The 23,911-nt window shown below is 38.2% G+C and overlaps 4 protein-coding genes across 6 annotated transcripts; 2 read left to right on the top strand and 2 right to left on the bottom strand.

Annotated features, from left to right (window-relative positions):
* Window positions 1-4: 4 nt before the first annotated feature.
* Window positions 5-9,531, bottom strand: cd99l2 (CD99 molecule-like 2). 2 transcript variants are annotated; one of them, XM_055058641.1, is made up of 10 exons: window positions 9,367-9,531; window positions 7,474-7,533; window positions 6,342-6,392; window positions 4,867-4,962; window positions 4,608-4,661; window positions 3,449-3,517; window positions 3,304-3,354; window positions 3,093-3,212; window positions 2,407-2,472; window positions 5-1,742 (listed from the first exon to the last, which is right to left on the bottom strand). In XM_055058641.1, the coding sequence occupies exons 1-10, from the start codon at window positions 9,425-9,427 to the stop codon at window positions 1,681-1,683; spliced, it is 690 nt and encodes a 229-aa protein (XP_054914616.1). In that variant the 5' UTR covers window positions 9,428-9,531; the 3' UTR covers window positions 5-1,680. The 2 variants fall into 2 exon arrangements, with proteins under 2 accessions (XP_054914616.1, XP_054914617.1); XM_055058642.1 differs by having other exon boundaries at window positions 6,342-6,389.
* A 1,289-nt stretch (window positions 9,532-10,820) lies between these two features.
* Window positions 10,821-13,507, top strand: LOC129378354 (putative C-type lectin domain family 20 member A). Its single transcript, XM_055058676.1, has 5 exons — window positions 10,821-10,897; window positions 10,982-11,362; window positions 11,452-11,796; window positions 12,510-12,598; window positions 12,717-13,507. Exons 1-5 carry the CDS (start codon window positions 10,864-10,866, stop codon window positions 12,819-12,821), a joined length of 954 nt encoding a protein of 317 aa, XP_054914651.1. The 5' UTR covers window positions 10,821-10,863; the 3' UTR covers window positions 12,822-13,507.
* A 4,330-nt stretch (window positions 13,508-17,837) lies between these two features.
* LOC129378304 (uncharacterized) lies at window positions 17,838-20,065 on the top strand. The gene is made up of 3 exons (XM_055058612.1): window positions 17,838-17,868; window positions 17,942-18,307; window positions 19,617-20,065. The coding sequence occupies exons 1-3, from the start codon at window positions 17,838-17,840 to the stop codon at window positions 20,063-20,065; spliced, it is 846 nt and encodes a 281-aa protein (XP_054914587.1).
* A 1,319-nt stretch (window positions 20,066-21,384) lies between these two features.
* Window positions 21,385-23,911, bottom strand: LOC129378351 (uncharacterized). 2 transcript variants are annotated; one of them, XM_055058672.1, is made up of 5 exons: window positions 23,847-23,911; window positions 23,065-23,742; window positions 21,808-21,930; window positions 21,694-21,725; window positions 21,385-21,612 (listed from the first exon to the last, which is right to left on the bottom strand). In XM_055058672.1, exons 1-5 carry the CDS (start codon window positions 23,899-23,901, stop codon window positions 21,496-21,498), a joined length of 1,005 nt encoding a protein of 334 aa, XP_054914647.1. In that variant the 5' UTR covers window positions 23,902-23,911; the 3' UTR covers window positions 21,385-21,495. The 2 variants fall into 2 exon arrangements, with proteins under 2 accessions (XP_054914647.1, XP_054914646.1); XM_055058671.1 differs by having other exon boundaries at window positions 21,385-21,725.

The raw sequence follows: 23,911 nt of genomic DNA, 5'->3' as shown, positions 1-23,911 counted from the left end.
GGAGTCTCTTTATTAATTCTTTATTTTACTAGTTTATGTTGGAGACAACTGGAGTACATATAATAATAATTCAAGTTAAATCAGTTAACTGGCACATCTTAAGCAGAGTTCAATATTGTGAAAAAGTCATGGTAAAAAAAAGTACATTTCCTTCAAATTCTAGGGTTTTAGTTCTGAGACATGGTTTTCAATTTAGAAAATTTTGTTTGGTTCCCCTAGGATTACCTTGAATGATTGAAAACCTGGTAAAGTCCACATGATGTCAAAACCCTACAACCGACAAAGGATGTCTTTTTTGTTACAATGGCCAACAGTAGACACACATAGAGAAAAACATGCAGCAGAGAGTACAAAGGAACAGTCTCAGTTCGATACAGCATTATAACAGCAGAAGTACAAAGCACACAAACAGATCCAACTACGGTTAAAGTCTCTAACTCAAGCAGCAGCTTTTCACATTTCTGATCTGGACATGTTTTTGTTGACATTCAGAGAAGTGATACGTTTCAAATCATTTGATTTGCAGAAAGAAGCATTCATGTCTAGAACAGGCACTGAAGAGGCATCACAAGTGAAGTGATTTTTGTTGTTGTTCTTTTTTGAGTAACAATTGGTCAAAGCAGTAAGTGAAGGTCAGTAAATGACATTTCCAGATTTAGAAATGAGGTGTGTGTGTGTGTGTGTTGACGTGAATCCAGGCGTGTGGAGCGAACAGAGGTCATCGTGTGATCAGGAGCGACGGTCAGATTGTGTCTTATGAAGAAAACAACTCATCCCATCTGGTCTGGGACTGTGGTAGTGCTGACATTTCCTAATATTCACATAACTACAGTCAGAAGAAAAATGGCTGATTCTGAAAGACAACAGTGTGTGTGAAGTACTTTCAGATTTCAGTGTAAAGATATAAGAAGATAAGAGTAAACTCATATATAAGCCTTTATAAAACCTTTTCTTAATTTCTTCTGCACCACATTTTCAGATTAGAAGAGATGATTTTACAGCATGTCACAAAGTTTCTATAATTGTAAACTGAGTTTAGGCCGGGATTCAAAACAAAGACCTTCTCTTGCTGCAAGGCAACATTGCTACCAACTATTGCCCCGTGCAGCCATGCCAGTAAATCTGTCACAGTAAACACACTAGTCAGGTACAAATTTCTAAACTTGCAAGAGAAATAAATAAAAGTAATTCACAAAGTAGTTTTGCAGTTTCACTTACATGTGTCAGAATGTGAGATTAACAGGAAAAAAAAAATCATTTCAGCCATCAAAAATTCTAAAATGTGTTTCTCTACTCAGCGAAGGCATGGCGCTGACCTGAGCTCTGAAGAAACGACAGAACCTGCTGGTCATTCACTGGTCAACACTGAGACAAACTCCAGACTCACTTCCTACAGACTACGTTCTAAAATGTGCATTTTTCTAATGCAAACCTCATTAACACACTAAATGGAATTCATACACAAAGGTGAGATGCTGATTTGAATTCAAGTGGTTCTACTTCTAACAACATGAAATGCTCAGTAGTGTAAACAGGAGTTTATAGCTTAGATAAGCACCATGCCTTAAAAAAAGCCTATCATGGTACAAACATGGAATTTGCTATGTTTATATATTAGTACACTATATGTGGATGAAATGACAGCTGAAATGTCTGACTGACTCAGTGACTGACTGGTTCCTAAACTGTATTGTCATCACAAGGTGGTCCAGACTTTGGTTGTTCCAAAAGCGTCTGTTGTGCTGCAGAAAGAAAAATAAATCAAAAAAAATTTTCAGTCACACATAAATCCATTAAAGACAAAAAATAAAAACAGACAAACAAAAAAGGTATACAACAATAAAGTGGTTTGAAAGTGGAGCAATCCTCAGTCTCCACAAGGTTTGATGACATCAACCCTTCAGGGATGACCATGAGTCACCGAACACCAACTTAGGATATAAATTCATTGTAACTAGAAGGTCAGAGGTCAGAATTGTCACAATGCAGCGCCACATTTTGACAATTCCCCTGCCTTAACATAAGCCCAGGGAACCCTCAATTTGAATAGACTTGTGTAAAGGTGTGGGACACGTGTAATCCATAAATACCAAATGTCTTCAGTTTGGCTGCAGGAACCCATCTGTAAAGTTCCATGTCTGTGACAAAGATCATTAAATTCTCTCCAGTAAATCTAATTTACACTGAATGCAGTTCTGCTCCGCTGTGCACCAGTCATTACCCATCTATTACAGTCTCACAGATTGTAATATTTACTGTTGTGTACAGTTGGGAGTTTGTCACACAAATTACATTTTCTTTGGCTTTGTTGCTTGGTCATTGCCAACAGACTCACCAGTAGATGTATATGTTGGAGTGTGTGTCTGAGGGTAGAATGACGCATGTGAAATGAAGTAGATGAAGTACCTTGAGGTTCAGTTGCCACCACTCCCTCTGGGATTTCAGCCTTATTGATGTCAACATTCAGGCTCTCTGTGGAAAGAGAGATTCTCAGGAACATTTTCGTTACCTTGTCATAACTGCCTACAAATAAAAACCAACAGCTTGGTGTGAAAACTTTAGATAAAAGAAAAGTCATGATAGCTTGGAAGTATTTCAGATATTTAAGACGAAAAAAAAAAACCTAAATAATTAACAGTATCTAGTGATATAAAATGCTCATAACATGATCGGTTTTGCAGAAATATCACCCAGCTCTAGCTTGAATGCTATTTGAATCCAAGCAATCTATATAAACCGCTTACTTATTAATTAATTTGACTTTTTGGTAGAATTTCATTTTAAAATGGTTAAACAATTGCTAACCTAATTTGTTTCTAATTGTTAATTAGTAAAAGCTGATGGAATGTTTTTTTTTGTTTTTTGGAATTTACACTTTCTACTTCATTGATTGTTTTTCTTTTGAAAGACATGAAATCAAATTATACTCGGGCCAGTTACTTTTTGTACAACTAAAATAGAAGTTCACCACTTTTTTCAGGCCTCTGATTGGAGAAAATCACATTCTCCACACAGAGGCTTAAGTTTATGACACAGTAACTTGCGATTCCAACATTCTCACAGCTTAGGATGACTTTAGTAAGGAACCTTACGTTGTATACTGAAGCACAATTTCTTCTTTTGGTAGCTTATGTAGCTGGTGATGGCCCCCACCAGCGCCATGCCAACGGCACTGACTATTCCTGCGATGGTGCCGACCTCTGGAGCGACCTCTGTGGACACACCAGCATACACAAAAAGGCTGAAGGTCTGCAAGCCATCCGTTTTAGAACAAAAAGATCAGACACCATTGTTTTCACTCACCGTTGTTTTCACCATGGGAACTCTGACTGGCGTCTCCTTTTTTATAGCCTCCTGAGGAAACAGAGGTCAAATAGAAACCCATTTTAATAAAGCACAATGATTAACTTTAGGCTGATTTTCAGTAAAGGGAAAAAAAAAAGCAGACCTTTTCCTTTGTCAGGTTTGTAGGTGTTATCGTTGCTCACATCTTCCAGATCACTGTTAGAAAATCCTCCTGAGAAAAAAAACAACGTTGAAGGTAAAGACTCGCTGCACTCCTTAGAGGCAATAAATCTGGTGAGTCGCTGCATCAACCTGTAGGGGATAGTGGCTGCCCCCTGGGTGCTGGCTCCTCACCCTGTTTCCAAACACCCTGAGCTCAGAGGAGGTGTCCTTTAAAGGGACGGTATACCATCATTTGAGTTGGTTCCTACAGAAACGGGGCTCCTCTGTAGATTTTAGTGGATTTTTGTACTTTGTAACTGTCCACAGACAAAGTCTTTGTAACTGTTGCACATTTTCGCAGCAGGTAAAACGTCTGTGTAAATTTACACGTTTTTACACATGCCGACTTGTGTGTGAAATATGGTGAATGCATTCTCTCGACATGAGGCCCCTGGGTGTTTCTGTTGACGACAGGAGTCAGCCTGGTGCTGAGTCTGCGATTAAACTGATCCAATTTTATCCAAGGATTATGCAAACACAAACGTTTTGTGGGACTTCCAGTTTGGGAGTCAAAACCCAAAACATGTTGACCTTCATAATTGTGCCATCTACTGATCAAATTTGCCCCACCCCACCCCCGTTCCTTCTTCCCCACCCTCCCACCCCACTTTATACCCACTCATCCTGTCCCACTCTCCCTTCTCTCCCAATGCAATACACACCAATCTGCAGAGTATGAAAAATTAACAAAATAAAAAACTTTTCTGCCTAATCTTCATAATTTTGTATATGATTTGTGCTTCCCTGACAAAATCTCTTCAATTTCACAAATGTGAGTCATACTTGATCCTGCAAGTGTCATCAAATACACAAACACTGATATCTAAAATGCCTGGTACTTAATTAATTAATTACTAACACTTACTGCATTTCAACCTGTTCTTCACAGTACAGCCATACAGGGATATTGCAGTAACTATACATTTGCAAAATACTGTGCACTACTAGCTGACATCACGCAGACAGAACTGAAATAAAATGTAAAAATTGTTTAGTAATAATTGCTGTGATTTTTTTTATTTCTTCTGTCTTTGAGGATCACCAAATCACTTGGATCTGAACATCATCTATCGTCATCAATAATCATTTATAAATTCTACCTCCTGGCTTCTGGTTTTGATCCAAAGCATCTGCCAGATCGAAGTCTTGTCCAGCTGCAAAGATTAAAAGAACAATTATGAACACCATGTGTTTTTAGATTACATAACCAACAGGAAACCAAAACTAAAAATATTTTTTTTATCTCCTCGAACACTTATGTTTATATCTGAAAGCTCTTCATCTAATAGTAATAATAATAATAATTTCTAAAAAGTTATTTCTAGATCTAAAGCAGATTGGTAGAGTTGTCTCACTCACTTGACTTGGGTTTTGTCTTCTTTGATACTGCAGTACTTGCAGGGAGCTTTGGTCTGACGTTTACTGGGACTTTGGTGGTTGTAGTTCTTACTGTAGCTAGCAAGTAAAACCAACAGTGATTTAGTAACTGGTAAATGACAGAGGACATTTGTCTTGAACTTCAGCACACTTTGACTTTCATTCCAGGTTTACCAGTCTGCCTGAACTTTGTGTCCATTTCCAGGGACTTCTCCAACATGTTGCTTTAGATTCTCAGTCATCATCCAGGATGTGACAGCCCTAAGCACTTTAGTTGAAGGCAACTGGGCTATTTTTGTTTCTTCAAGATCTCACATCTAAAACAGTCCTTCAGTTCTTAACAGTAAGGGACTTATATGTCGTAGTCAGAACAATCGATCACTAGATCCATTCAACTCAATGTTTGCTTGACAATACAAATATGTCTTTAAATGATGCCATGTGAATTGTTTTGATCATGTATCTGGAGTACGAGTTAGAAAGATGAAATCTCAAGTCCTCTTCTATATTTAATATTGATTTTTCATTTCATTTCATTTTACCTGTCAAAAATGTTTCACACATTTATGTAGCTGCTCTTTAGTTTTTCCAATGTAGAAGTCTAAACTTTCAGTGCTGCACCGGCCTGCATGCACCATATGAATAGGCTTCTTTTTGGATATTTTATGGAATCAATCTCTGTCTGGGAATATTGTTGAGTTTAAAAATACACCCAAATATTATCCTCATCTCACATGCTCCTGACACACGTGAGATGAAAATGTTCCTACAGTTATTATTTTCTTCAGAGGACTGAATTATGTATAGCTGTGCTCATAAATGAGCATACCCTGGTGAAATATGTTTTAGTCATTTGTTAGAGAATATGAACGTCATATTACCAAACAATAAACTGTTTAATTCTTTTTAGGATTAAATGAATCTAAGGAAAAATTAGGTTCATTTTGTTCCTCCAACCACTAACAATAAGTGAAAAAAAATGTTTTTTGTTATGTATACTCTTTAGTAAATAGCAAAAAAAAAAAAAAAAAGTATCTTATAGATTCTGTAAACTCATGAGTTCAACTGTATGTTCCTGGAAACATGGAAATCCTCAAGTTGAATATGCTTATGTAGTTTGTCCTTCAAATGACCAGCACTTTTAGTGTGTGGTGATCAAATCACACTCCAGTGTGATTGTTCTGAATATAACGTATTATACTAGAAGCTCGTTACTTCCAGTCATTTTCAGAACTGAAATAAGCTTGTGAACGTGAGATAAAACATCTTGAAGATACGGCACATCTTCAGCACAGTGATTCATCTTCTACACACCTGGGTCACATTTTGTTTTAAATGAAGTCAAAAATATTTCTGGGAAGACCATACTCCATCCCAAAGTGAATATTTGACTTTAAAGTGAATTTAAATGACACACTTAAGAAAGTCAAACAAAAGTCATGTGACACATTTCTTACTTTGTTCTGCTCCTCGAGTTGGTGCTTCTGGCTTTGGTCCAACAGAGGCTGCTGTCAGAATGACAGGACAGGCTTTATACAGACTGTGGCTGTTTGTGAGAAATTGATCTAAAGCAGATGTTTAAACTGCACAGAGTATCATGAAGGCCAGCTGGCTTGTGTCAACAAAATCACAGAAATCAAATAACAACTGGAACTATATCCCCCATCTATCCAGAAATGTTCGTTTGGGATCACAGTAAAGTGTTTTTGAATCTGAATTGAATTGAAAAGACTCTCAGGAGCAGTAAATTAAATATTATATATTGATTGTGTTGTAGTGCCCAAACACAATGTGCCTTTGATAGCCTCTCATTCCGTACTTGAAACAGGTTGACCAACACAACAACCAACAGGCTCTGGGGTCCCACTCAGTTGGCTTGACCTGTACGACGGGTCCGAACGAGGATTGATCAGCATCAAGGCCAAGCAAATACTGAAGCAAGGACAGAGAAACTCTTCTAATCCCTCCGATACGCCCACCAGCTGTTTATTATTTAATATCAAGCGATCTTCCAAGTCTTCACACTTCTTGGTAACGTGCTCAGTAAAACATCTAATGAGTTAACTGAGGCCTCCAGGGCAGCAAGCCTCCCGTCCTGATCCACGGCGTGGTCTGGAACAAGGCCACTTGTACAAATGGCATGAAGGTCATAGGTCATGCTGGTCTGGCAGGTCGAGCAGAAGAGGATCATGGACATCTTGCTCATTATTCATTCTTGTTCTTATGTTGCGGATTGCTGGAGAAAACTGGGAGCTGATTGTCCAGTTTCACCATAATTTGGACAGACTCAGATGGACATAACAGCTGGTACCACCTGCTACGTGGGGCTACACTTACACCTGATATGTAGGTGTAGCAGCCCACCTGCTATGTAGTACTGGCCCACATAACAGGATGGGCCAGTACTAGGTTTTCAGTTCTGCACTGCACACAAAGGGGATGAACCACTAGGGATAGCCTAAAATGCCCAAACCTGCACAAAATAGAACTACTTGAATGTGAAAAGCAAACAAAGGTAATGCCAACATAAAGCAAGTCCTATTTTACTAATTCAGAAAAATAAATAAAGATGGTCAAGAGTCTACTTACATGGCTTCAAGTTGTCATCATCCAAAGCATCAGTCAGATCGAAGTTGAGCTGAGACAGGACTTTAGAACAGAGGACATGAAAGAGAAAAACAGAAATTACACATCTGACTATTTTGTCCCAGATGACAGTTCACAGTGAACTGTCATCTGGGACAGTTCAGTGTCCCCTCAGGGGAGGACATCCTTCATTTGAGGGGAAGCTACAACTACAGGGATTACTGGTCTGGTAAAGAGAATACCCTTTCATCAAGTCAAGGCCTTTACTAGATTACATTAGCTTTGTAGCTGGTGATGGCCCCCACCAGCGCCATGCCAACGGCACTGACTATTTCTGCAATGGTGCCGACCTCTGGAGTGACCTCTGTGGACACACCAGCATACACAAAAAGGCTGAAGGTCTGCAAGCCATCCGTTTTAGAACAAAGAAGATCAGACAATAAAACCTCACCATTGTTTTCACCATGGCTTTGTTTACTCCAAAGCCATTCACGGACTGAATGGCTTTGGAGTAAAGCCGACCGAGAGTAAAACCATACTTGTTGTTGTTCATCTGTTCTGCTTTACCTTACCTTTGTTTAGCACACTGCAGTCACTGTCATTTCTGATAACTCAATGAATGACAAAATGGGACTAATTACTGCGTTTTGTGAATATACGTTACAATATTCACAACAAACATTTGACATCAAATAGGACAAGATATTTATTTAACAAGCTATACTCCTATCGCAACAACTATGTAAAATTAAATTAATTGTTCAATATAAAAGAAAATGGAGTTTGGTGCTCTCTGGCACCTTGCCTTGAGCACTGAGTTTGTGAGGGACGTTTACCTGACTTTTCCTCTATCAAACCTGATGCTACCTATTTGCAACAGGTTTGATAGACCTGTTGCAAATAGGTCTATCAATTTGCAACAGACCTATTCCCCCATCTATCCAGATGGGGGACCTATTCCCCATCTATCCAGGGGAATAGATGGGGAATCTATTCCCCATCCCATTTAGTGTAACTATTAATGTTGATGAGATTTTCTCCAAACTGACAACCCTTTTCAGTCCAGAAGAGCTCTGCTGTTGAAAACGAGGAGCTAACTTTCACAAATGACAACGAAACAGAAATCCAGTCCAACATCAGGCAAGATGCTTCACTCTGGAGGAAAAATATCCCGACTTCAGAAGATGTGCTCAGGGGCCCTAATTGGTTCTTCCTGTTAGTCTGTATTCGCTCACATTTAGATCATTGAACCAAATTTTAGGTCGATCATAACTGATTGACACCTGCAACCAGTGTGAAAGTCTATCAATTTAAAATGTCTGCTAAAACTGATGTGTATTCGATAGATAGATAGATAGATAGATAGATAGATAGATAGATAGATAGATAGATAGATAGATAGATAGATAGATAGATAGATAGATAGATAGATAGATAGATAGATAGATAGATAGATAGATAGATAGATAGATAGATATCTTCGTGTCGTTTCTCAGCCGACTGGTGAGAAAAAATAGAAGTAATTGGTGTGTGAAAGGTCGGACACCCCTACTTTATCCTCCTCAAGGTGCCTCACCACACGTCACTGCACAGGGTCTGCTCTAGTTTGCTCTGTCAGCATACCTTCTCTGTATTTGCACAAACCGGAGGTTTAATACCAAATTGTTATAATCAATTCAATATCCTATAAGTGTCGGATCTATTACGGTTTGCTGAAAAAAAAGAGAAAACAATCAAATGGATGATAGCAGGCGGATCGTTTCAAGCTCGTGCGTTTCTGAGGCGCATAACTGTACCTCGTGCGCCCAACCTCACCAACCTGCTACGGCACAAAGAGGGCCGCCGCCGCCGCCGCCGCTGCCGCAGCTGCATTAAGATGTGACAGAGGGTTCTTACCTCCGAGCGGCAGCAGGAGAGCCAGGACACACAGAGTCCACACAGAGCGAAAGGTCAGCATGACTCGCGGGCTAAATTCAGCTGCGATAACGGTATTTTTATTCGCTTTCAAATAAAGCCGAATAGGCAGGGAACCTTTGACTGCCGCACTCAGTGACACTCCCACGTTGGGCCACTTCCGACTACCTTTCAAAATAAAACCGAAGAATAATTGGTAACAATGCAAAACACAGAAAATAAAGGGGGCTGGGGGGAAAAATGGCCGCGACAGGATCTTTTTGCAAACGATAAGGAAATTCTTTACTAGAAAGCAAAAAAGACAAATTTCTATGGAAGTCTGTTTCTGGAACAATCCCATTGTATTGAGATACTCATTACACATTATCTCATCTCATTGTAACACCTCAAAATAACAAGATACCCCTTTTTTTAAAATCAAAAATCCTTTAACCGTTTACAGAAAGTAACATTCCAAGGGTGGTGTTGTTGAGCAACTTAATATTTGGGTCCAGAAACTGAAATTGCATACTATTTCTGAGTTTCATCAGTATTGCCACATTTACATAAACTTTTAACCATATACATTTCAAAATACCTTTCATAATTTCAAAATATATTCCATTTCTTCCACCTACAATATGTGAAAAGATCAGGGTTGATCTTTTCACATATTGTGATTTTTATTCCTCATAAAATTGCAATTTATTTAATATCCTTAATGATCTTGGTCGATGCAGAAAGAAAAGTCGCAAAGACAAATCTGGAGAGACCACTATCTTGACAAAAAATAAGCTCTCTACCTATTTAGAATCAACTTACAATTGTCATTAGTTCCAACTAAGTAATAGTTGTAGTATTTTAGATGATGATCTTCAGGGAAAACAGCTCAGATTTATTTAAGTTTAGTTGAAGTCCAGAGTTTGAAGAGCTAAAGGGATTTGATCTTGACTTTTCAAGAGAAGGACTGTATCATCCGCCATGCGACTATTATTACTGGCTTGCTTATTCCACCGTTTTCAATTATAATGGACAGCATCTCTTCAACCATTACAAATAACTATGGTGGAGTTCTACAACATTGACAGATTATTTTATGAATGTTTAATTTAATATCTGTTCCATGATTTAGGTCTACAGCTGTTTGTCTGCATGCAGCATCTTCGTAAAATTTCTGCATGTTTTTTGCAAATCCTAAATGAGTATGTATGTAACAAAATTGCAGCTCTGGAGTTTTGCATTGTGCATGTGGATAATGATGCATACGAGTGAGAGTTGTTTCTGTCATGTAGATCATTTGGTTATGAAGCATAGGTACGATGAACTCGAGTTGCAAATCTTGTCCGTAGTTTCAATTCAAACATTTTCTTGGAGCCTGCTGCAACATGTTTTGCATACCAAAAGACAAATGGTCAAAAAGCACACAGAAGGGTTTTCATTTTCCCAGACTGCTCTGAGAAAGGCGGCGTTTTCTTCTGCAGTCCACGGTGTCGACTCACAATGGAGAGGATCTTGCTAGTCTTGTTTCTTTCAGGTATTTCTATATTTTTATGTACATTTCTATCGAAAATAAAACATTGACTATTTTCAAAATTTTAAAATGCCTACTTTTTTACAGCCTGCCTCGTCCTCTCTGGCAGCCTTCCCCGTCAGTACCACTTTGTTGATAAATCTCTGACATGGACTGAAGCTCAGGCCTACTGCAGACAGACGTATACAGACATCGCCACAATCCAGGACTCTGAAGAACTGACCCGGCTCATGGACACGCTTTCATCTGCTTGGCACAGATCTGACACCTGGATTGGTCTCTACAGTGTAATCCACTGGATGTGGTCTGATGGCTTCGAAGGGGCTGGTGCTAATTACAGCAATTGGGAAATCATTTTTAATGAGCCAAATTTTGATGGAGCCAGTCAGTTCTGTGTGACTATTGATGGCGCTGGGTTGTGGTCGGATGATTACTGTGCGATGAATTACTCAGTTCTCTGTTACAATGGTAATCATGTCTAGCAGGATTTTTCAAAAGCATTATTCTAAAACAGGATGTCAACAACTTACTGACCTCTGACTTCTTTTAAACGACAGGCACACAGCTGGATCCTGCATATGTTTATGTGAAGAAAGAAATGAATTGGACCGATGCCCAGATGTACTGCAGGGAGAACTTCATAGATCTGGCTACAGTAAGCAGTGATCTACAGAACAGGATGGTCGAGGAATTGGTGCCGACTGGAGTCTACTCGTGGATTGGCCTCTTTCGATCTCCAAACCTATTCTGGTCTGATGGCATCAACAACTGGGATAATGGCTACAATCCAATTGACTCAATGACTATTATCTGTGGCATAACATCTGCAAGGAATAAGGGAAAATGGGGCTTTTTGTCCTGTGAAACAAAATTACCTGTTGTCTGCTACCATATCCCCAACCGTAAGTGTTTCAATTATGACATTTTTAGACTGATTTTCATTTTTGCTTATGCTCTAAATCAAACACAAAAACTCCATGGTAAGGGAAAAAAAAGTATTGAGTCTAAATTGTGTGCATTGCACACATTTAAATTTGGTGTGTTTATGCAGTATAGCACCAACTAACAGTCACATATGTCGTCTTGTGGCACTTTACACAAAAATATGCCCTTTCCCCCAGAGCCACAAAAATTCTACATTTATTACAACTATTATTATTACTAATGGAGGCAGAGGACCAATTAAGTTAAACATCTGATACAGACAGCAAGAGAGAGAACAAGTGCTTGATCTTAGTTGATCAGTAACGATCAGCTAAGTTAAGTTAGCACTGAACTAACCAAGCCAGTTTGCCCTTTCCATGCCCAGGAAAACCATCGTGAAACAAAAAAGTAAAGGTAAAAAACAGTAAAGAGCACCAACAGAAAGTATATTTTAATCTGCTTATTTGAGCGAATTACCTATTAACATCACAGGATAAAGAAGTTAGATCACACTATCAGATCTACAGAATGCATTCCGAGTTTACCATCTTCTAAAACTAAACAAAACATTGACCATTTAATGTAACCGGCATAAACAGGCTGCATTCATGGCACTTACCTAATTTGCATACAAAAAATTGGTGAGAGACTACTAGTCACAACTTCAATCTCTTTTTTTATTTCAAAACAGGAACAAAGCAGAGCATGAAGCTGAGACTGACGACTGAGGACTCTGTGAATCTCAATGAGGCTGTTGTGAAAGAGAGCATCCTTAAAAAGGCAAGGCTGGGATTTTTAGGGCTCGATATTTGTTGTATTTATCATGCTTTGGATTTGAGGGTTGTTCTTTTTTTGTAAACGAATGCTTTTTAAAATGTTTGCTATCTATGTCTCCTAGCTCCAGGACAGGCTGAAGGAGAACGGAGTGAATAACATAAACCTAAAGTGGAGAGAGCAGCCTGATGGTGAAGTCTTCAAGAAGGAAGTGAAGCCTTTTCCTTAAGATATAAACCCGAGATTCATTGTTTGTTGCCAGATTTTAATACAGGAAAATGTTCATTAACGTAGTCTTTTTTTCTTTAAAATGCCAATTTGTCTACAGCATCCATTTGATGTGAGTCATATAAAAAAAAACACACATTGGAAAATATATATTTTGTACAGATAGAGTTTCAAATAAAGCAACAGCATGAAAACTAAAACAAATTAAAGATAGAAGTATATATTTACAGATGCATTTAAGAGTCTAAAAAGGTTGCACATTTCTGTTATCCAGTAAATATGTGTTTTATGGCTTGAACGTTTTAGGAGTTAATCATCTCCATTCTTTTATAAGCTTCAAAAGCTGTGATTACGAATTATGAGGCTGACAGTTTATCATCCATGATACGGAAGCCATTAAAGAGACTATTTTTCAGAACCACAGATAAATTGACATGTACTGCTTAGACTGTGGAAGGCAAGCAAATAAACTGAAGATGTGAATGTTAAGTGTGACAAATTAATTCTGCTTTATTTGAAAAAAGCATTAGTCCTGTGGGTGAAACGCAAAAGAGTGATGGAGCAAAATTTGTAATAAATTATGTTTGACCTTCATGAATAGATGTTGACATATTTTTTCTCTGCAGGTGTTCTGTATCAGTTTGTGTAAAACAAAACCTTGTTTTCCCCTTGTATTCCTATGTTTAGTCTGTGATTAGGTTACTCATTTATTTCAATAAAGTAATCACTTGTACAAATGTAAAGCTTGTAATACTTCTTTTAACTTTCTTACTTCCTGATTGTCAAATGTTCATATGTTAAGTTTAACCGAACAAGAGAGATTTATGCAGTTATGTTCTCCAGAGTTCAGCTAATATGCCTAAATACCTGCCTAACATTACTGATTGATTTTGCTATATTTGCTATATTTGTCTTTTAAATTCAGAAATAAAACTGATGAGATGGCTTTAGAACGACTGAGAGTAAAGCAGACTTCTGTACCCTTGTCCAACAACTCTAATCTCAAAAACATCTTTGCAATCATCCTAATTCTATTTCACGAGCCTTTAAAACAACACCTAGCTTAATGTCTATTAAAATGTCATCTCCCGATAAAACATTTGAGCTCAGTTTAAAGACATGGTAAAAGATTTCTGCAAAGGGATTGATTGAAATAGTTAAATTTGAGGGAGGGGGATCTGATTTCTCACACTCACGTCACTGCGTGTTTTTCTCTAAGTTATGCTGTTCTGACTGTAGATGGACAATCATAATAAATCTAAAGATGAGCCAAAGGATCAAGAGGGACAGAGGTTTTAAAACCACAGAAATGTATGAAGATGTACCTTTAGCAGCACCCAATTAGAGTGGAAGGAAAGCAGGTTTGGGCTGAACTCAAACAGCTGGAGTTTCAGATAAAATCTCCTCATCGAAATTGTGTGCAGTATCATATTTTTAATGCAAGGCATTATCTCAGAAAAGAGAATTCAAAGACAAACCTGGATGATGACTTTATTACTAACATTTCCCTACAGTCATTCGCCATGTAACACTTTTTCCTAAAACAGTCATTAGAACTATGAGGGATAAGTGGAATTTACCTAGAAAGGTTTGAGTTTGTTCAGTGAGTCTAAAGACAAACGTCATGGATTGTTCCACTTTCGAGCAGTGATGCATGGCAGTGGGTTCATTTGCATTTAGGAATATTTTGTGTAACTTGTACTGACTGTTGAGTATGTTGCAGTTTTTATTTATTTATTTTTTTGCTGTTTGACATTGCAACTAATGCTGGATAGGATTTCAGAATGTTGCAAAATTTGCTATTATATATTTCTCATAGGTTCTTCCATCTTCTTCAGTGAGCAAATACAAAAAGGCATCCAGTCCTTTTTTCTCCCACTACACCACAATTCTATATTTAATGGAAATACAGCTGCTCATATTTGGTTTAAAGGGACTTTTTCGCTTTTTTTTTTTTTTTTAGAGTTGTGCCATGAAGTAGTATTGATATCACTTAAGATTGCAGCCTCCATCACTGACCTGTAGGACCTTAACATCTTAACATAGATGACCTTCCTCCCTAATTACTTCTTCTCTCTGCAGACCTGGTTCTGATTATGTTGTCCCCAACAAAACAAAACTCTGACCCTTGTCCCTCTGCCCCATCCACCACCCACCCATCCAATTACTCTGTTAGTAAAAAACATACATATCCAATTCATTTGTGAACATCATAAAGTGCTTTTCAGTTGCTACTGTCCGTGTTATTTTGCATAATCTCCCTTCACTTCTATATTTTGTCCTAATTTCAGTGTGATAAAATAACATCTCTCATCATCACACACCCTTTAAAAATAGACTTGAAATATACTGTGTTTCTGAAGTGACAAAAAAATTATCAAACTTTTTCACAACTTGCTAGACCTAAACAACTTGTTTATAAAGAAAAAAAAATCTCTGCATCGTCATGAAGATTGAGTGGTGTCTTATAATAAAGATATTTGCTTAGAAAAGTCAAACCTGGGTTCAATGCTCACATTTGCCTGCAGTCGTCCACCGCGCAACACATTTTCCATGAAACAGTCATCAAGGAAGAAAAGGCCGAAAAGGTCTGAAGCACACTGGAGAAATTTACCTGGATGCTTGTTCAGCTTCGTTCGGTGAGTGTAAAAGAAACACATCATGGAGCTGGCAACAATGAGCAATATTTAGCTTAAAGACAAATATTAGACATTTAATAAGCCAAGCTATTACAAGCTAAGTGTTCAGTTTACTAGCCACATATACAGTTTGAAGTATATAGTTAGCAAGCTGTCTATATTTTTATAGTTAACACATTACATACATTACATACATTACATGGCATTTATATTAGAGGTAAATATTTACTGTGATAATTCTATGTGGTAATGGTACCTAGAGTCCACTTACCTGTGGTCTGCAGGTAGGTGGACTATCAAAATAAAAGCTAGAACCTACATCAACTCCTTATTCTTGTTTTTAATTCTCTGATACCATGTGTAGAATTGGTATTTTAATTTAGTAGAACTGTTGGTTCTACTAAATTTTCCTCTTCAGGATAAATCAATTATTAAAAATAAATTATTTCTATATATTAGCTAAATATTTACCTTTTAAGTTAAATATTTATCTCTCATTAAAATAGTTAAATGGTTTGAAATGGGGACATTTATAAATTAATGGATAACATGGTGAAAATATATCTTTTCTGTCATGACAGGATAAAGAAGCCAAATTATTGCTCTTCATTTTTGACTAGACAGCTTTACAGATGGGATCCCATTTATATCTGGATTTTTGGTGTTTGGACAGTTTGGTCAGACTTGGCGGGTGATTTGGATGTCCTCAACATATTGACTTATTTCCTCAAGTAAAAGGTCTAATTTTAAATTATTTTGAGACCTGTTTCAATTCCTCATCTTTTCCCTTAAGGCCTCACACAACAATGTTGATCTGACCTTTTCCTTTGTTTTAACTCCAAGTTCAATAGTAAGACCAAATCAGACACCTGAGGTATAATAAAGACAAACCTTCAAAACTCTTGCGCAGCAATATTCTCATCATCACTTTCATTCATCCATGTTTTCCTCACTTCTCTCGTTTGATGCTTTGACTTTGTAAAATAGACTCACAAGACTCTTTGACTGTGCAGTCATTTTAAAGAAGTGGAGAAGTTAGCCACCAGGGGGCGGTATTCAACCTACATTTCACACAAATCACTCTGCTGGGCTTCACAAAAATCAAAACAATCTCAGTCAACATTGCTGCAGTGACTTTCTCTTTGTTCTTTAAGGTTTGTGAAGCTCAGCACTGACAACAGAAAAGCAACATCACAGACAATGTGCTTCGCTTTGAGAAAACTTGGAGAAACCATGGCGACATTATTAACAGAGGGTTCATATTTAATTACAGACATTATTGGACTTTTCAGAAATCCCTTCTCCTGAAGGGAGCACCAAGAACCACTGAAAGAAACAACTCAAAAACCTCTGGAGAAGACACAACTTCCCTCTTCAGAAAATATAAACCAAGAAGAACTGCGTCAGATTTTAGCTGTTGCAGGATTTCTTTTTTTTTCTTGTGAAAAGACCAAGAGCCATTTCTCCCCCTGGTGCTGGACTCACGAGTATGCTTTGGCAGGTTATTTTCCCAGAAACCCCTGCGCTTTAGTCCGCTTACTGCGTTTGTAGCGAACCAACACCAGTGTTCGCTTTCTTGGTCTACATCGAAGTTTGATCACACATTCACACCTCCTCAAACAAATGGACTAGAGTTGGATTAAAGCGGACCAAACAGTGCTGATGATGGCTGTGTGTTGGGCAGCACCTGCAGTTGTCTTGACAGCATACCGGTAACAGCTGCAGAAATAGTGACAGCTTAACAGGTTCAATAGTTCCAACAACTGCATCATAAATGGTCTTACTATCGTCGGTGTCTAAAACAGTACATGCAGTTGTTTTTGCAATTATTGAACTGTTTATTTTTTTTTTAGCACATGAAACTCGCAGCATATTTCTGACCTTTTGTGACACAGAAAGAAGTAAAAATGTTTCTTAGCAACACATAATGACACAGTGCATGGTTTTTGTTACTGTCACTGTTAAATGAGGTTAATATGTCATAATTCTGCGGTCCTTAATAAGAGCCAATTATGCTGACCTGAACAACAAAGAGCGAATGTTTTCAGAGCAGGATGGGTAACTTTGCTGCTACCCAACTGCATCGTCTTAAATTATGTCAATTGCAATGAATATTTTTTTATTTTGTGATATTGTATAATATTAATATTAGCCATAGTTTGTTTTTTTTCAACTTAATGGTTTTGGACGGGACTTTCTCAAAATATTTTTTCCTCCACATTTGCTTGCGTTGGCTGATTTGTTTCCTGCTCGGTCTCAGGTTTTGAAATGAAACGCAGTTTGACTTCTCGAACAGCCAATCAAATGTAACCCCGTTTTTGTATGCTGTTGTCTGCTGTTCTGCTCAAAATGATTTAGTCCCGAGGAGCTCTGAGACGATGCGGCTGTGCGCCATTCTCTGTGGAGTCTGTAAGTATGAACCAAGTAATCCAGGAACCTACTGGGAAATATCTGAAGCTTATCATCTGTCCTCTTGGCCCAGTTCATTTGACAGCTGTGATCCAGTCAGGACCAGTCAAACAAGACAGTGGCGTGAGATCTGCCATCGCCGGGGAAAATGTTCAGCTCCGCTGCTTCTACAGCAGCCAGTCTGCGATGCACTTCTCCTGGTACCGCCAAAAATTAGGGAAACGACCGGAGCTCCTGTCTAGCATTTACAAATTCGACGAACCATCCAAAGTCTTCCACTGGTTGGAGAAGAACCCCCGTTTCTATGTGGAAAGAAGTGAAGGAATTAATCATTTACACATTTCCAACGTCCAGCTCTCAGATTCAGCAACATACTACTGTGGAAGCTCCTACACCAACTCGGTGGAGTTTGGGGAAGGGTTGTTTTTGAATGTTGTAGGTTTGGTATTTCCTTTTTTTAATATTGTTTAGTTCTTAGTTAAAGAATGAAGCTGTACTGTTTTAAATCTAGTCAAAGGTTTGCGCACATTTGTAATGGAAACAGCTCGAGTTTTGGCCAAGTTCACCGAAGGTCAGGAGTCTGAAGGTCATGAGCTCCATTGTAACTTTGCTAAGGATGTTGAAAAGTTATAGTCAAACCCCTAGAGGCTGCAAATCAAACTACTAAGGCCTTTGACTGGTATTTTAACTAATACTACTTGAACTCATGGTGTGATTTAGGTTGGTTCTTAGGCAATGAGCTGCTTCCACATGTTGGGTTGTTGAGGCTGAGAATGCAGGTCTTCCTCATTCCTTTTGTAGTGCGACTTGAGCGTAGAACTGCTAAATGATCAAAGGACACAGAGAATCATGAAAAAAGTTTTTGTTTTTTGTTTTTTGCTTTTTGCGTTTTTCTGTCCACCTGTGAGAGGACTTTCTATTGCTACCTGTTGTATGTTGATGTTTGTTATTGTCAGCGAGCCAATCCACTTCTTCCCTTGTTGCACTGCACAGTGTGACAGGCCAGCTGCAACACAAACCCTTTCCATGCTATTCTGTCTTCCTTTTACACACACACACACACACACACACACACACACACACACACACACACACACACACACACACACACACACACACACACACACACACACACACACACACACACACACACACACACACACACACGCATGCACCCCCCCGACTCCCCACACACACACCACACACACACACAAACACACACATTTTTGGACATTTGCTTAAAACTTCAAAGACGTCCATGGACTTCACACGTCCAAATGGAAGTGAATGTGGCGTTTGCAAGTTCCAACCTTCCATCCGAACCAAGGTTCTGTTGCAAACAGCTGAGATCAATTCAGTGGTGAAACTGATTTTGCCCAATGAAATAGTTTCATTTTGAATTGAAGTCATATTTGCATAATTAGGAGGAAGCACCTAGGTAAGATTTTAAAGTAACAACCATAATTGTGATACTATTGGCACCAAAGGGAAACTTGTATTTCCAGTATTTCTACTTTATTTGTTAAACTTTTCTTTCAAAATACGTAAGTCAGCAACTATCAAAACCATAATCCGTTGTCTGAATCTTATTTATTTCATGAACAAGACTGTACACGACCTTAATAAACAGAAGGTTATCAAGTTATTTAATCTCCTTTAAGTTTTGGTAAAGTAAATCCTGATTTTAGGTTTCTCAAGTGACTTGAGTTTTGCATAAGCAGATAACTCGGAATGGGATTTGTTTACAGGAACAAACCATGTGGAAATAGTCCAAGAGCCAAACTCTGAGACCCTGCAGCCTGGCAGCTCAGTGACCTTCAACTGTACGGTGGACGCTGGGGCATGTGAAGGAGGACACACTGTCCTCTGGTTCCGGCAAGGAACTTACCAAGCAGTTCTCAACACACACACGAGCCAATGTGAAATGACCCCTGCTCAACAAAAGTCCCCACAGACCTGTGTGTACCACTTACAGAAGAACAACCTGAGCTCATCTGATGCAGGAACGTATTACTGTGTTGTTGCTTCCTGTGGGAAGATGCTGTTTGGTTCTGGGAGCGAGCTGCTCATCGGACGCCATGCTGAAGAACGGCTGTCCCAGACTGGAACCTTCCTCTGGCTCTCAGTGTTCAGAAGTGGGATTCTGTTGCTCTTTATCATCATTTGTGTTTGCATTTACATCAGAAAGAGCCAGTAAGTCCAGTGTTGCATGTTGGGTTATGTAGTTTTACATAGCAGCCACAAACGAAATCAAAATAAATCATTTCACCTGCTGTTGCTATTCAGTTTTTGAAACTATGTTGCACTTTTCTGTTTGATCCAAGAGTTTACATTTTTATTTCACTACGTTTAAACACATTATTTTTATTTTATCTTCAGCAGCTAGAAGGGAAAAACAAGTCTTTAATGTAGCCAGTGATCACTTATCACCTGAGAAGTCAAAGTTAAAATGATTTTTTTCTTCTCACTGAAGCGTTGCCAAAGCAGTTATATAAAGTTTATTATTGCTGGTTATCAGTAGAAGTTGCCTCCAAAGTGTATTTAACAGCAACTGGGGTTTGGATTAGTTCAGTCCTGTAGCTTTTCATTCCTTTACATTTCATTTCATCGTAATAAATCAGACTAACTTAAAGTCTGGCTGTGAAGGAAATACCTTGAAAAAAAAACAACAATAATTTTGTTGGAGTACTTCCCATCCAAAAGTAGTGATTTCACAGGTTCATTAACCTTCCCACCTTCTTTGATTATATGGTTAGTTTCTTCTTCTCTTGTGTCCTTCCTTCCTTCCTCCACTCCTTTCTTCCTTGCTCCATCCTTTCTTCTTTCTTGGTCATGTTGTGGAATTCATGCTTCCTATTCTTCTTTACTTCTGTCCTTCTTTCTCACCATTTTTCTGACCTTCCAATTCCCACTCCTCTAATTTTATTTTTTCCTCTGACATTCTCTAATTTCTAGTCTGTTCTTTTTATCCTCCCGTCTTCCAGTCATTCTCTGGCACTGTAGTTTCTTTCCAGTTAGTTTCGAGTTAGTCATTTAGTGAAAACCTTTGACAGTGAATTAATGTCCTACATCTACACCAATTGCTCAAATCAAATAAGAAATATTTGAATAAACATGTTGAGCAACTTATTAAAAAATCTCAACTTTTTTATTACACAGTGTACATAATTGGGATGAATCTAAACATTTATTTGAAGCGATCAAAACAATATCTCTTTACTGAATAAATTAGAAATATCTTTTATTGACCCACAGAGGAAAAATTCAGGAAAAAGTCAAGCAAAGTGTCCATTTTAATAAAGATTATTCTGATTCAGATGTAACTGAATATGTAATATTTCCATACTAAGTGGACCAACTGAGCTGGATATGTGTGGTAATGTCTCAGTCCCAAACGTTCAAAGGTTATCAGCTTATAGATCTAACATCGGACATGTTGCAATTATTGTTTTTACATTTTTTAGTGTCTCAAAATCCTTAACACATTCAAGTTTTCTGTATCAAAGACAGCAGGTGTTAGCTTTGGGAAAAACTTTATTACAAGTTTACATATCACCTTTATACCCTGTGATAAAGTCAGATAAAGACAAAATCACAATCATCAACATGAGCGCCACCTACAGAACTCTACTGCCTGACAACAGAGTAGACACATTCACTGAAGCTCTCCTTTGCTCCTCCTGACATGTTTGGTTTCAGATTGTTCACAGCAGCATATTGGGGCTTTTCTCCACCTTGGAGCTGCTGCATACGAAAGAGAAAACAGAGGAAATGCAGCACTGAAACAGAAATAGACTTTAATTCTCTAGAGGAGATGATTTTTACCTTAGCAATTGGAGGAAATGTGTCACTGCAATCTGTAAAGGATGATAAAATCACATTTACTCTCACTTCCATACTGTGTAACAGCTACACAGAGTTTCAAATTACAGCAGCGACCTGTTTGCCGACTGTGTATTTTGCTCAGTCTTAACACTGAGAAGGCCAGTGTAGCTGCCAGCAGGATGGAGAATGACAAAGCTCCACTCAGGAGATAAACCAAGACAATGGAGACAGAGGCACCTGCAGGGAGACGAGCAGCAGAAAACACAACACTTATTGGTTTGAATATTCAGGATGATGTCTCCACGTTCACAAAGAAATTGCAAGAACAGAAAAGTTTAATCTGTCCCTCTGTGACAAAGGGGCCACACTATTTTACACCCTCTGCAGGAAGAAGATGAAAATTAGAACAAGATGTGGCACAAAATCAGCAACCAAGAGTGGAAAAAAAAACTATTAAGTGTGCTATATGCTCTTTATATTTCACATAGATAGATAGATAGATAGATAGATAGATAGATAGATAGATAGATAGATAGATAGATAGATAGATAGATAGATAGATAGATAGATAGATAGATAGATAGATAGATAGATAGATAGATAGATAGATAGATAGATAGATAGATAGATAGATAGATAGATAGATAGATAGATAGATAGATAGATAGATAGATAGATAGATAGATAGATAGATAGATAGATAGATAGATAGATAGATAGATAGATAGATAGATAGATAGATAGATAGATAGATAGATAGATAGATAGATAGATAGATAGATAGATAGATAGATAGATAGATAGATAGATAGATAGATAGATAGATAGATAGATAGATAGATAGATAGATAGATAGATAGATAGATAGATAGATAGATAGATAGATAGATAGATAGATAGATAGATAGATAGATAGATAGATAGATAGATAGATAGATAGATAGATAGACAGATCTGATAGGCTAAATGTACTATTAGACCATCAACCCACAGCTTGCACCCATACAATGTTATAAGAGTAAAATACAAAAAAAAAACAACAACAAAAAAGCCACCCATACCCCATAATCTTGGTACAATTGCTTGGATGAACAATTTGAATTCAAATGAAAGTACTAGAAACATCTCAGTGGGTCAGGTGTAAATAACTCACTGACTGATAACAATTTACAAAAAGAGCTACAGAATCTGGATGCTGTTAAATAAGTGAAGGCCTGGAGTTATTATTTCTACAGGGCACCGGAACGCCAAAGCATCTCAAATTAAACCTCACAGAGTGGAATCATGTACAGTTATCAAGAATGAAATTAGCAAGCTGGATGTTTGGACTTGGTGATAAAATGTACTCTTGAACTGAGGCGACTTTCCTACCTTCAGAGTGGACGATGGTCTCGTCTCCAAACAGGATGCGTCCACATGAAGCAACAGCGCAGAAATTGGCTCCATCTTGTGACTTATTCAGGTTCTTCACTGGCAGGTTGAAAGTACAGCTGTTTGTTGATGTCTTGCGTTTCCTCTCACACTGATTCTTATCGCCCGTCTGGCTGTAAATCAAGCCAGGGTGGAATTCTCCAGAGTTCCTGAACCAGTAAAAACTGTGCTCTGGACCGCAGCTCCCAGTTTGTACTGAGCAGTCCGGTGATCGGATGGGCTCCGTCTCAGACTGTTGGAGTAATGTTGGGAGGTTTAGTCCTGAACCTTTCACAGTGAGTGTAGTCCCCTCACAAAACTTGATGTTAGCTAAGTCGCTCTTTATACAGTAATAAGTTGCTGAGTCTGACATCCTCAAATCGGATATGCTCAGCAAAATGTTGCTGTGGTTTTTACTTTCTAAAGAGAAACGAGAAGGATCAAATTGATCTTCAAAACGGCTGTTGTTGTTATACTTGTAGAATGTGCAGACAAGCCTTGGTTCCTTCCCCTGAGTTTGTTTGTACCAGTAAAACATCACAGCTGCATCGGCCCCACAGAGACACTGCAAAGCCATTCTGCCTCCAACTTCAGCTGATTCCACAAGTAACGACAAACGTGTCAAAACTGGTTTATGAGCTGCAGACAAAATCATGTCGACAGACAAGAAATCTGTTGAAATTACAATGGAAGGAGGTGTGAATGGTGAGAACGAAAGAATCATAAAAAAAAACTCAACTTACCTGCTATCACAACGAGTAGAGATACTAAATACAAAGCAAAGGCTGGAGGAGACATTGTGCTTAAA

Source organism: Poeciliopsis prolifica, unplaced genomic scaffold (assembly GCF_027474105.1).
Source record: "Poeciliopsis prolifica strain line A6 unplaced genomic scaffold, Auburn_PproV2 SCAFFOLD051, whole genome shotgun sequence".
In the NCBI taxonomy this organism is placed as follows: domain Eukaryota; kingdom Metazoa; phylum Chordata; class Actinopteri; order Cyprinodontiformes; family Poeciliidae; genus Poeciliopsis; species Poeciliopsis prolifica.
The sequence above is the reverse complement of the archived record's forward strand: the minus strand, read 5'-3'. Positions and strand labels throughout refer to the sequence as shown.